The sequence below is a fragment of the Dendrobium catenatum genome, unplaced genomic scaffold (assembly GCF_001605985.2).
Source record: "Dendrobium catenatum unplaced genomic scaffold, ASM160598v2 fragScaff_scaffold_1126, whole genome shotgun sequence".
NCBI lineage: Eukaryota > Viridiplantae > Streptophyta > Magnoliopsida > Asparagales > Orchidaceae > Dendrobium > Dendrobium catenatum.
Window position 1 is genome coordinate 341,902 of NW_021319588.1, and position 14,787 is coordinate 356,688.

The 14,787-nt window shown below is 35.5% G+C and overlaps 1 protein-coding gene across 3 annotated transcripts in view; it reads right to left on the reverse strand.

Moving 5' to 3' along the window:
* LOC110091902 (protein ZINC INDUCED FACILITATOR-LIKE 1) overlaps positions 1-14,787 on the reverse strand; it is a 60,216-nt gene that overhangs the window by 25,010 nt on the left and 20,419 nt on the right. For all 3 annotated transcript variants that reach the window (XM_020816199.2, XM_028698730.1, XM_020816205.2), the window contains 4 exons: positions 14,648-14,697; positions 14,500-14,575; positions 10,594-10,806; positions 9,976-10,063 (listed from right to left, as the gene is read on the reverse strand). In XM_020816199.2, coding sequence (XP_020671858.1) covers positions 9,976-10,063; positions 10,594-10,806; positions 14,500-14,575; positions 14,648-14,697 — 427 coding nt within the window. The remainder of the gene's footprint in view (positions 1-9,975; positions 10,064-10,593; positions 10,807-14,499; positions 14,576-14,647; positions 14,698-14,787) is intronic.

A 14,787-nucleotide genomic window follows, 5' to 3' on the forward strand; every position in this document is an offset into this window, starting at 1 on the left:
GGCGACCAACTGCTCGCGGTGGGGCTGGCTTGGAGGTAGGTGAGTTGCTTTGCATATATTCAATTTTTTTTCTTTTTTATTAAGTCAACAGTTAATATTGTGTACCATCTGTAAGCCATAAAATTTGATTTTGTAGTCATTAAATTTACAATAAATAGAAAACACAGAGAACTGATAATTTCTTCATATATCATTTGTGTAGAATTTCTTTTATCATTGTGACATGCCTGTGAGCTCTAAAATTTTTATTATTGGGTAACCCAACCTCTCCGCGTAGATCCAGGGAAAGTTTTACTGGGTTAAGTTCCAAGAAAATTTTTTGAAAGACCAATAGGTTAGAAATAAGACACTATTTAGAGATATAAGCTTTATTTAGCAAGAGCTTTAACATGTGCTCAGGTATCCAATAAGGCAAGCAGCTATTAATTATCCCTCCCGATGATGGAAGAGCACTTTCGATTAAGGCTAGCAAATAGATGGGCACTTAGTAACCAGTGTAAAGTAGCAGTATATTTAAATATTTAAAATTAGAAATTTAAACCCTTGTACTTAAAGCCAAATGACAAGGGGAATGATGATGAACCCAATGATCTCACAATTTCGTCATCCCGAGTAGTCATGATCCTAAGGAGGTCATCATCCCGAGTAGTCATCATCCTTATTGGTAGCCATGAGTTATTTCGTATAAGAGTACCTTATTCAAAAAAATATTTGTCTAAAGGACAAATTCAAGTCAACCTTAGCTAATCGAGAGATTTGTGTCATATCAAGTTTACCATATAATTCATGACGTAAGGGTGATAACCATTAGAGAGCATATGGGCCCTGATCGTGACATAGTAAAATTGTTGGGTCAAACCATCCAATCAGAGGGCATCGATCATAACTATTTACTATATAGAGTCGTTAAGCCAAACCACTACTTAAAGGACCGCACATAACCATTTACCTTACAGAGCAGTTGGGTCAAACCAACAATTTTGTGAAGCCGTTAGAGCCAACCCAATTCAAAAAAAATATTTGTCTAAAGGACAAATTCAAGTCAACCTTAGCTAATCGAGAGATTTGTGTCATATCAAGTTTACCATATAATTCATGACGTAAGGGTGATAACCATTAGAGAGCATATGGGCCCTGATCGTGACATAGTAAAATTGTTGGGTCAAACCATCCAATCAAAGGGCATCGATCATAACTATTTACTATATAGAGTCGTTAAGCCAAACCACTACTTAAAGGACCGCACATAACCATTTACCTTACGGAGCAGTTGGGTCAAACCAACAATTTTGTGAAGCCGTTAGAGCCAACCCACCAGTTCAAGGGAATGCGTCACGTCCTTATTGGCAGAAAATTATTTAAGAATGAATATTAGTAATATTCTCAACAAGACATTCACTCTTTGTGAGTTGAAAATATTATTGAGTTCATCGCCCTTGCCCTTGACGTTGTTAAGACTTAAGAGATTGTGAAGGGTGGATAATTTTGCAAGTTATTAGATGATTAAATTTCATTTTAAAACATTTAAATCTTGATATGCATTGAATTTAATAATTTTAATAATTGTCCCCTCCAATTGAGATTTACTTTCAACACTATCATCATAGAGGATGTAAATAGTTCAGGGTTTTTTTTATTATTTGAATCTTGTCAGCATATGCTTACTTGCTAGCAAAGGATCATCAGGCTCAATCTAAATTTATATTGCATTTTGATGATAAGATCCCCTTTAATTGACATTCACTTTCAAGACAAGCATCATTAGAAATTTACATAATTCAAACTTTCTTTTACGTGAACCTTGTCAACTCTATTTATCCGCTAACAAAGGGTTAATTATTGATTTGGCAAATTTATTGTACGAACATTGAATCTAAGATTTTGTATTTTTATAATGAATTTAATTTAAAGAGGCTTTAAAGACCTAATGTGAGCATAAAATTAAATTAACTAGGTGGATATTGTAATCCTACATTCACTTATTAATTTAAATCATATTGACTCCAGTCCTTTAAAGGAGGAGGATTAGATTTGAATTTTAAATTTATATATAGCTTGCACAACCTTCTCGAACCATAGAATTAGGAATTTATGTGGCAGTCGGAGCACATGTGAGTAATCAATTGGAAAAAAAAAAAGTTTGAGTACCACTTTTAACCTCATGCAACCTTCTCAATCCTTCTTGTTTGAGCATTAAGCATATTTTTTAGAGCATATGTGATTATTTACATGCATGCTCTTCGATGTGTTTGTATTATGCACTTGCATAATTTTTGATGCACTTGTATAGTGCATACATATTCTTTTTCAATCTATTGGCAAACATTTTAAGTAATTGGATAATTTATTCGCATGATTTAAATTGGAATAATTTTTTTTTTAAATGACAGCACGCTTTTTGGTGTCACTGCAAAGTTTTTGAGATAGTTATGAGCTTCTTGAAAATTATAAAAATGTTATTTGGCTTTAGTGACCATAGCACCCTAAATGAAAATAAAGATTTTTATTTTTATCGGCGTATTAGTAAAATCGAAGTTAGAGATGCTTTACAGAAAATGATGTATAGAAAGGCTGTTGGACCTAATGATATTCCAATATAGGTGTGAAAATACTTAGGAGATGAAGGAATTTCTTAACTTACTAAACTTTTTAATATTATTTTGAATATTTAAAAGATGTCAAATGAGTAGAGAATGAGTGTGTTGATTTCTATTCTCAAGAATAAAGGTGATGTACAAAATTGTGTGAATTATAGAGGAATTAAGTTAATATGTCATACTTTTAAACTATGGGAGAGAGTTATGGAGCATAGGTTGTGGCGTGATACTAATGTTTCTCAAAATCAACTTGGATTCATGCCTGATAGGTCTACTATGGAAACTATACATTGATTGAGAGGTTGGATGGAAAAGTACATAAAGAATAAGGAGGATCTATATATGATATTTATTTATTTAAAGAAAGCATATGATAAAATTGCAAGAGAAGTGCTATGGAGAGTTCTAGAAAAGAAAGGGCTTAATAATGCTTATATTAAAGTCATTAAGGATATGTATGCATGATCTGTTATTAATATTCAAACACAAGGTTGTTTGACCAAGTATTTTTCTATTTCAGTTGGATTACATCAAGGATCAACCTTAAGCCCATATCTTTTGCTTTGATCATGGATGTTCTCACTAGACAATTGCAAGAGATTGTACCCTGGTGTATGCTTTTTACTGATGATATTCTTCTTGTTGATAAGAATAGAGAGAGAGTTGAAGGTAAACTTGAATTATGGAGGTCAACCTTAAAATCTAAAGGCTTTCGTTTGAGTAGATCTAAAATTGAATATAAGGAGTATAATTTTAGTAATTAGATCTAGTTGAGGGATTGTCTTTAGGTAATCAAGTCATTAATAAAAGTGCATGTTTTTTATATCTTGGGTCTATTATTCAGAGTGATGGTGAAATAGATAGGATATTATTAGTAGAATTCAAGTTGGATGGTTGAATTGAAGGAATGCATCAGGCTTGTTGTGTGATGGAAAAGTCCCCCTCAAACTTAAGAGAAAATTCTATAAGATGGTTAGACTTGCAATGCTTTATGATGCAGATTGTTGGACATTAAAAGATAAGCATAACATTGCAGAGATGAGGATGCTCATGTGGATGAGAGGATATACTCTTTGAGACAGAATACAAAATTAGCATATACGTGAAAAGGTTGCAATAGCTCCAGTGGAAGATAAGATTAGATAGAATCTCCTTAGATGGTTTGGTGACATAAAACGGCGGCCTTCTGATAACCTTGTTAGGAAAGTAGAAGTATTAGATTTGACTTATGTTAAGAAAGGTAGAGGTAAACCTAAAAAAGACTTGGTTAGGAAATATTAGAAATAACCTTTCTTTATTAGATTTAAATGAGAATTTAACTCTTAACATGACACAATGGAGAAAAGGGGCTCATATATCTGACCCCACATAATGGGTTAAAGGCTTGATGTTATTGTTCTTCTTCTTCCTTTCTTCTCTTTTCTTTTATTTTCTTTTTTTCTCTTTTTTGTTATTTCATTTTTTAAGTATATAATATATATAACATAAATATATAGATAGAGAGATCAAGAGAGAGAGAGAGAGCTGAGGGAATAGAGAGAGGGGGATGCTCTTTTCTATTTAGAAAGAGTAAGAGACAGAAAGGAAAAAAGGGAAACAAAGATTTTTTGTCTTTTAGAGGGAGAATGGTGTAGAGAGAGGGAGGAAGAAAGAAGTAGAATGACAGAGAGAGGCTCAAATGGGGAGAGATGTGGCCAGTTGGTTGGCCTATAGCTCGAAGGATTCTAGTAACACAGAGGGTTTGCAGGCTTGAGGTTATTGAACTCAATTTGGGTAGGAGTTGGGGTTTACACAAATGGTAATGGCTTGATGCCAACATATAGTGGTAGTTGGCAATAGTTTGAAACTGTAGATATGCGTGTATGGGGAGTTTGTTTCAACGACTATAGGGGAGATGGATGGGGCACCTATTGTTTCGGGACTCAAGTAATTAATTTAACTTAGAATGAATCTTCGTTTAATCAAGAATTGATTATCCATTATAAGCTCTAGGGTTTAATTAACCCTAAATAAGTAGAAAATTGAAATGATAAAGAGAAAATCATAAGTAGCCAAAAGCTCCTTAGAGAACAACAGTGCTAGGAGAGGCGGCGCCACGACACTGTCCCCTCTATTCGGGAGGATTTACCGAAGCAATGCAGTGCTCAGCTCTAAGGTTTGAGGAATCTGGAAGCATCTGAAATATTTTGGATGAGCGCAATAGCATTAGGGAATTGAGCACCCCGATGCTCGACCCAAAATGGTGTTTTATATATAAAAATATCTAAATCAATTTCATATCACCCACCCACCCCCCAATTTTCCACCAATAATCGAAGAAGAGGAGAGGGAGAGAAAGGAGGGTGGGTGAGGCCATAGCTCGGAATTTGTTCATCGAGCTTGTGGGCTCCGAAAAATTCCATTTTTGTATTGATCCCGGCCTCTCCACGCCATCGGTTTATTTTTCTGTTAAGTGTTTGTGAGACGATGACAACAGAGAGTTTTAACGAGATTAGGTTCCGGGGAAATTTTCAGAAGGCAGATTGGGTTTTAGATAAGACACTACCCAGAGATTTCGCCCTCATTTTGTGAGGACTTTTTTATCTGAGTTCTGGTTTCCTATAGGCGCAAGCCCCTATAGTTAATTACCCCTCCTGATAACAAGAGAGAACTTTCGATTAAGGCTAGTCGTTCAAGCGTTCACATAGGTTATGAACCTATTGTATAATAGCAATAATTTAGGGTTTAAATTTTGAATTTTGAATGATTTGCTGAGGTGGAATGAGCGGTTGAGTGCCATGGGTAGTTTTAGTCTAAGCCGTTGAATGGGCGGCAGTTTTAGGTCAACAGAGCTAGCTAGGAAAATCGGTGTGCTCGAGGTAGACTCTCAATACCCTATTTCTGATTTTAATTCCAACATTTCTGTGAAAAGATAATAAAAATGTATTTTAATGGTTATAAATGATATTTCACCATTTAATTTTTAGTATATTGTACAATACTTTATTTTGGACAATTTGACTGTAAAAAATGAAGTTTTCACCAATTTATTTTATTTATGCTAATTTCTGAATATTCCTTTTTTAAGAACGGGTAACCTTGAGATCAGTTAAATTCCTCAGGCCTCAAAATGATGTTTTAAAGCTTAATTATGAATATTATATTAAATAGTGAAAGCTTGAAAATCTAAGTGTGTATCATCCTCTACATGGTCGTGGTGTCAATTTTGGGTTTGGGACGGGTTCAGGTCGAACCCGAAATTGACCAGGCACTATTCAGGTCAACCCATCCCGTTTTTGCAAACGGGTCAGTTTTTCGGACCCGAACCCGACCCGCTTCGGGTCCGGGTCAACCCGACACAACCCGAATGACCCGAAATCATGAAAAGTTTTCAGGTTAAAAAAAGGGACTCCACTTTTCGGGTTGAAAACGAGTCAATCTTAGGTTTCCGTGTCAATAATGGATTTTCGAGTCACTTTCGGGTCAATGAGTTAACCCGACCCGATTTTTTAAACGGGTCGAATTGTTGAACCCAAACCCGACCCTTTTCAAGTCCAGGTTGACCCTAACATGGAATCTTTGGGTCGGGTTCGAGTCGGGTTTTCTTGTTGTGTCAAATATTGACACCCCTACTGTATGGTGTACTCGCATTCATGACTATATCAGCATCTTGTGCAAATGACTTTGTAAAGTTTTGCATGTGCATTTATGATCATATGGCGGATGTTCTGATGTGGGAGACTAATAAATTGCACTATAAACTCTATTCTATGGACCCAGCATTCTATCATGATGTGCTTTGTTCTGTTTGTTATTCTAGCCCCATTTGCTTTATGTAAATGTGGGAGTTTTAAAGGACACATAAATGGAAGTGGAGTTATAGGGAGAGTATGAGGGTCTCCTTCACTTAGTGAAGATAGACTGTGGGAGGCATAATTGGAAGTGGAGTTATATGAAAACATCGGAACATGCATATCATTCTACATATGAACTCATATTATGTTCCTAAAATGAATATTCTTATAAATAGTATGAATTTAATTGAAAAGAAAGATTCTAAAACCAACTGCTTTAAATTATTTGTGTGCAAGCAAAAATCTGAAATATCTGTGGAGAAAGTGAATGAGTAAAGGTACCACTCTGTTCTATTATAGAAATACATGCACTCTGATGACCCTATGAATCTGTAAGAAAATGTATATCTATGAAAAACAAGTTCTGATATCTTTATGAGAAACTTATATTTACTTTATATTCTTTGAATTTACTAATGAAATCTCAAATTTATGAAATGTAATTATGGATATTGAATTTTGCAATAGAAATGGGTGCGCTTAATGAGTTGAAATACTCACTCTACTAATGTTTAACATTTAAGGGAAAGGAAAGGGCCCAGCCGAGTAGAGTAGATAAAGGCAGGATCATTAGGATAAGAATTTTGAGGTATTTTTGTAATCCAGTGTTTTTTTTTTTTTATGTATAGATTTCATATATTTTGAGACATGAAATCAAATAATGTTTAGACTATTATTATTGTTTGAATTTTATAATTAGCACTAGTTTATTCTGCTTGATGGTTGAGAAAAATTTATGTTTAAGAATTTAATCTTTCTATTAGATCCTGAGGGCGCCATAAGTGGCAAGTGTGCAACTATATGAAGGAGATGTTGCAAGGCCATTGTAAGTGGATGCGTAAGGGGGCTTGCAGGTAGTGGAGTGCACGTGAGGTGGCTGGAGGTAAGGGTTGACTGGTTGGTCGTGTTGGCTAAGCAGGCGGCTATCAGCCTAGGAGAGGTTGGGCTATGGGAGCAACGGGTAGGTAGCTGGACTGAGACAATTGTTTGGGGTGTTGAAGGTGGTTAAGAAGGTTGGTCGGGTGAAGTGAGAGGGGGAGTAGGAGGCTAATTGGTGGTGGTTAGATGAGAGTTGGGGAGTTCAAGATGAGGCTTGCATGCGGATATGCAACAGGTGTAGGGGGAAGGAGGCATAACAGGTGGTGTTCGGCGAATAAGGGCAGGTGGGGTTGGTGCAACTGGGAACAACCCATGTGAGCTTGAGACCGATCAGAGTTTTTGTGGGGTGAGGAGGAAGGTTAGTTGGAGCATAAGGCTGTGGGATGCGCCAGCAATAGGTCAGTTGCTAGGTTGGATCGAGAGGGGATTTGGCAGTTCCAACACACAAAGGGCAATGTGGGTTGCAAGCTGTGCTCGGCCTTTAGGAGCGAGGGAGCCACGGGTGAGTGGAGAATGAAAGAGATTCGATTGGATGGCTGAGAGTTGAAAGGCATGAGATGATATTAAGCAGTTCTAGGATATCATTTTATAAGGATTGTATTAGTCTTAGGATTTGTTTTTTTACTATTACTTTTTTTTTGGTTAACGGGTGGCAGGGACGGGACAATGTAGTGATTTCACCAGGATAGGATATGACCGATAAGGGATAGGATTTAGTATTTTATTTTATTTTTAAATAATATAAATACTAAGCAAAGTCATTTTTAAATGTAAATTGACCTCTCGTATAGTTTCTTGTTTGCATGCACCTTGAAATGTGTGTTGTCACCTCGCACTTGGGCAAATTTTGAAATTGGACTCGTGCGGCGACCCAGGCAATGAGTGTCTATACTAGTGATTTCGACATTTTGAACACAATGGAGAAATCTATTTCGCGAACGAACGCCATTTAAACAACCTCGAGCAACATTGCACCCATAGTCTATCGTTTTCGCTCATGTTCACTAGAATCGAACGAGGGATCTTGTTTTGTTAATTTCGACATCTTGGATGCAACAGTGTAGTCTATTTCACAATCAAAAGCTGTTTGGGCACTTTTGCACATTGTCAAACCTGCCAACCGTCGTTTTCAACTATCTTTACTTGAGTTTCGTACGATCAGTTCTCCTTGGGTAAATTTAATGTCCTAAATGCATCGGTGTGATCTTCTTTGTAAACATATGAAGTTAGGATGATTTTGACCATAATCAAGGCATTTTGATGCTCTTTCCATGCATCATCGTGTCTGTTAATCATCCTTTTGACAATCGTTGGGATTTTATTTTAGCATATATATCGTGGTCAACAATGTCAATGCATGAAAAGTCACAAGCCGAGATTCTAGAGTAAATCAACTACCCTAGATAAATTTGAAAAAAAAAAAAGTTAAAGTTAAAAGTCATAGAATATCTCAAATTTGCATGCATTTCTAAGTGTCCTCATAAAGTACTTATACAACTTCCTGTTTATGAGAAGCTCACATTCTTCCACCACCTTTGGCAATAATAGGCAAAGTTTATTGACTCCATATGATATAGAGCATATTTGTCAGTAGCAAATGATGTGCCACCACGCAAAGTTTCCCTGGAACCATTGCGCATGATAGGCACACTATTTTAAATATGATGCATAATGTTAAATAATTATAAAATAAAAGTATATATTAATATGAAATACTACTAAATAGAAAGATAAATAATCATGAAAATAGAAACATTCAAAGTGATGTTTCAGTTCAAGTAATCAACATCTCAATCATTCAAAATTCAAAACATTATAACCATTTTTTTCAAGTCTATTTGTTTTGTCAAAAATTAAAGTAGTCTTCCTAGTGGTGGTCATCATCATCAAATATTAAAAAAAAGCATCATTTTCTTCATCAACATTAGCTCTTAATTCATAATCCTCTTCATTTGCCACAAAAAATACATGTCATACAATTACTATCACCTTCTTTTGCCAATATTGCATATTTCCATGTATTATTTTTTGTGGTTTCAACTATATCTGACATTCTTTCGAATACTTATAAGCAAGCATTTATTCAAATATTTTTGCCTTCCTTTTAAATGTGTGAATCAAAAGATGAACAACAAATAATACAAATGTAGCATCAACTTATTCGATGAAGCTTAAAAGATATTTCATAAATAATTTATGCTCTCTTTTTCAGAAATTAAAGAATATTTACATGTCATGGAGGAACAATTAAGTTAATAAATAAATAATAAGATTAATAAATACAAAAGTAAATATAATTATAAATTTAAAATAAAAAATAGTATGTGCTATGTCGATTTTGTGCCATACGCTATTATTGTTGTAAGGTGTAAATAGTGAGCACACGAATTGCGCCAAGCAAATTGCACCAAGGGTGCGCCCTATCACACCACGTACCAAGGCACGCTATTTTGCACCATTGACATTTATGATATAGAGTAATAAAAATTGCCCCTCCCAAATGTTTAATGCTCAAAGTCAAGTTGGGAAAAGAAACAAAAAAATGCAACGAGTCAATGTTACTTTCCAACAATTATTTCCTTTAGTGACTCGAATGTTTAATTAGTATGCAGAAGGGACATTGAGGTATTGAATATGGAACTTGAAAAGCATCACAACCTGCTTACCAGATATTGCAAGCACCTCGCCAACATCTTGAGAAGATAAACCAAGTCCTCCATATGCCCTGCCACTCTCAGCCCATAAAGGAAATATCTGGAAAAAAAAAACTCTACAAGCTCAGTGTAAAATACCAAACCATAAAAAGGTCAAAAAACCGAACCTTGTAGAAATACTTATCTTAAAGAACTGAAGATGCATTATTCAATATCAATAAACTAAATTATTATAACTATTTCAACATGCATCAAGAAAAAAAAAAGTGACTTTGAGCCATATGAGCATCTGAAGCTTTCTGATAGTATACTGAAGCCTTCGAATTAATAGCAACTTCAGTAATGATGGATCTTACCATACACATCCCTCTATTTATATAGGGCCATTTTCACTATGAAAATAAATAAATAAATAAAGTTTTTATCACCAAGAATGGTTTCAATTAAGTATCCACAGTTAAATTTCATTTTCTTCAAATTTCAGGGAAACATCATATTAACCGACAACTTTTAATAGCACAAAAAGTAAAATACAATAAGGTTATGGCAGAGACCTGAAGCAACACCAAATAAACAAATAAAGACTGCTGGTAAGGATTAATACGTAATAACAAGAATGAAAAACATTACCTCAGTGTACGCCATGTCATGAAGAGAGAAGACACAATACACAATAACTGATGACATTAATGGCCAGTTCATAAATAGGTTTTCATTTGAGTCTCCATCACTTTCTTCAAGTCCTTCCAAATCTATTTTTACTTCAGTTCCATGAAAAGAACCCTCAAGACCTTCAGCTATCATAGTTGCAGGTTTGCTTTGATGATGCTTGTGTAACGTTTCCTTTAAAAAAAAAAGGAGATGGGCAAATAATTTAATTAAACTTAGCATAAACTTTGATACATGAAGACTTGAGAAAGACTACTGTATTCCAGTTTGGCAAAGAAATCCCCAAACTCGTGTAAAAATGCTTAAAATCATGTCTATTAAGTATTTATACAAAAATAAATAGAACATCTAAAGCAAGCTCTAATGTGGTCAGGAAACTCCAACACGGCAAAGTCATGCCAAGAAATGATAGGAGACACCCCATGATGTGATACCAGGAATTGAATCTCAGAAAATTTAATAAAAGTTGTTAAAATAATGAAAGTTCAATCTTGATGCTTTTCTTAAATGAAAATTTAAAAGAGATCTTAGAATTTTAACCAAGTCTAGGCAAGTTATTACCGCTAAATTAGCAAGATCTATAAAATTTCGACAGCAATAAATAGTAAAGCAAATGAAAAGCCAACTAGAATCTGACGGTTAACAAAGCGATTGTCTCACCTTGAGGCTACGCTCATCCGTCTACTTCTAGGGTTGTCGGGAGAAGAAGAACCACACAAGAGATGAAACCACTCCGAGGGCGACGGTGCCGGAGATCCGTAGTGAATGAGAGGAAGGCGTAGGATGTGGAGGTGGCGTGGAAAATGGGTCGTCGATGGTCCACTCGTAGTCCGGACGTTGTCTATCAATGACTTGGATGAGGATCGGGAGGATCCGATCCAAGTAATCTCCCACGGTGTCATGGTGTCTTCGTCGGATTCAAATCCCGCGTCAAAGAACGGCGATTGTAGGACGTCGAGATTACCTTGGGCATCGAACACAAGCCCCCATTCTAGCTCGGGATCCGCCATGAGACATGGAGATGAAGATGGGTGGTCGCCACAAGGAGCTCTCCAATAGGGAAGATGGAGAGGTCGGCAGGTTGTAGAGAGGAGGGGGAGGCCGGCGATAGAGCTAGGGAGAGAGGAGGGATCAAGCTTTGGAAAACTGAAATTGATTTCAGTTTTTAGGGATTTAGGAGGGAGAATTTTGGGATTTAAATTTTGAAAACCCAATTAAGGAGAGGAGTTATGACTCAATCAATAGGGAGAACCAAGGGGGGCCGGCGGCATCAATAGGGGAAGCTAGGGTTTGTGAAAACTGAAATAACTTTCAGTTTTAAGTGAAATTGGAGGGATTTCTTTTGAAATTAGAGTTTGAATTTCAAAATAGGGAGGGGGATTAATTATGCAATTAATGAAGGAGCCCAATGAGGGGGGCCGGCGGCATCAAGGAGGAGGAGAATTAAGAGGAGGGAATTCCAAATTAGGATGATGACTAGGAAAATCTTTTCTCATGAATCCAATTTCATTTGATGTGAAATTGAATTCAAAATTTGAAAACTTTCCTAAAATGGAACTTCTTAATTTTGGAAAGAATTTGAACTTGGAGCTCAAATTTCAAAAGAGGTTCCGAGAGAGAGTGGTGGTGAGAGGATGGAGGAGGGGAGGAGCCGGCGGCAAGGAGGCCGGACGGTGGGGCTAGGGTGGCTGACGGGTGGGGGATCCCAAGGAGACGACAAACGTGGAGGGAGCCGGCTTCTTCTAACTCGTTGGTATAGATGGTGTTATTTGTGGATGAGGAGAAGATCTAAGGATGTAAATACTAAGAGAACTCATAAAGAGATCTCATGTGAAGAACTCACCAAGAGATCTTCTTGAACTCACAAAGAGAACACATAGTAGAAAATTTTCATTTAATCAATAATCCATGAAATACAATGACAAATCCTTTATATAGGCTATCCGGAAATAAAAACATAAAGACAACATTGCCCTTGGGCTACAACAAGCACTAATTCCCTCATAGGGTTACAAAAGTAAAAACATGAAATATAAATGACATAAAAAAAAACATCAAAAATAAAAACTCTGAATCATGGCCGTCGATCGGCGTCTCCGGCGATGGTACACGTGTCGAAATCTGATGTCCCCATCACCCCAAGATATTTTGTTCATAACTTACATACCATATTATACTTTATGATTGATGTATTTTAGATAAAAAAAACATAGATATCAGGTGTTCTATGCATATTTTTATTTATAATATACTAAAGAAATTATCACGTCCTTAGAAAGTCTGTTACTAATATATTATAAAAATCATTAAGAGTTGAGATTTTGGCTTCACTTTCTATTTTTTGAAAATTTATTGCTTCATGATACATAGTGTAGGCTTACGAGTGTTAAATTTTCAACATTCGTTAAACGTGTATTATTTTGTTAATAAAAAACAGTTGCACATCTTTATTCTGTGAAATTTCCTTGCATAAAATCTGATTTTATACGCACCTAGAATGCCTATGGCAATCTTCTTAATCCAACTAATTAACTAAAATATTATCGAGTTTGGTTTAACTTTAGCTCTTTAAAAAAGATGAACATCAAAAGCAACAAAGTATGTTGAAAAATCAAGTAATAGCTCAAAACGATATCCCTCGACTAAAAGACCGATATCCCTCGACTTATTCATGCAAAATGCCTTTTCTTATGACTACTGTCCATCTAAAAATACGCTCAAGTAAGATTAAAGCAAAGAGTTTCCTTCATGTTTTAGTTAAACAAACGGACAAGAATTGGAGCATTGCTGACTTGGTATTATTCCAACATGTGCCTATAATTTAAACAATCCTAAGAAAGCTTCTAAAAGGAAATATACAAAATCAAATATTACAAAAAATTAAATAGAATCAACTACAAAATCATTGCAATAGACGGACAACCCATAAGGTTTGCTCGTATAGCCAGTTAGCCCCCACAGATTGGTGACATGGCAGTAAAGACCTTCAGATCTATGAGAAGGCAGCAAAAAGCAAGTTTCGGAGTCCAACACCTGAGTCTAGGGGCGGTTTTGTCAACGGAAATTCCACACTCCATCTGGAGCAAATGAATAGATGTTATCCATTTCAAGCTTGTTGGATAAATTTTTGAAAGACCGACTCTGACAATACTTTAGTATGTCCATAGTTGTTTGCCAGTGATACAAATTATAACATTATTAAGCATCTTCTTTATAAAATGTCTATCAACTTCAATATATTTTGCATGCTAATATTGCAAAGGATGATATGCAATATTGATGGTTGGCAAGCTATCACACTAGAGCCTCGTAGGACATTTCTATTCAATCTTTAAATTTTCTAGCATAGTTTTTAGTCATAGTAATCAAGAGTCATAATAAAAAAAAACATAGAAATATGCTTAGGATTATTTTGTTCCTAGAGCTCTAATACCATAAAGAGGAGATATGATTTGAATTTTATGCATATTTATTGGAGGTCTTGCCCCTCCATTTATGAAGCAAGATTCAATGATACTCTTGGTAACTTTTACAAATGAAAACTACTAATTACAGTGGAATTAAGGAAGATATTGTACAGCTTTTACATATTTATTTTTCTGGAAATCTAATAGAGATTGCTGCCTCTTCAAGAGGCCAAAGGATTATCAACTTATCCAGAATAAATGACCGCCAATTTTGTAATCCCACATATTGCTAAGCTAGCCTCTAAAACTACCAACAAGTACGGGCATGAAGAGATTGCGTGTTCAATTGAGGTATAGAATATGCATGATTGGAATATTTTATATTTCCTCTGGCAAAATATGTTTTTTCTTTTGCAATAAAAAAAAAGAAAGAAATGTTAAATTGAGCATTGAAACTCACTGGAAGCCAAGGGCAGGTTGATAGTACTACAGCTGAAAAGAGCGATATAAAAAGGCATGGTAAGAAGTACGGAAACCTGCAATGCAATGTTATGAAATAAGTTGGCAAGCAAAAGCACGATAATTATAACAGTCTGTAGGGTTAGTACCTTCCAAAAAGGGAATCTTTCGAAAATAGATTAGGAAATTTATCTGCTGGCTGATAGCATTAAATTTGTTTAGAAACCAGAGAAAAAGAATAAATATAAAATAATAGGAAGTCAAATAAAATGCATAATTTTGGAATTTA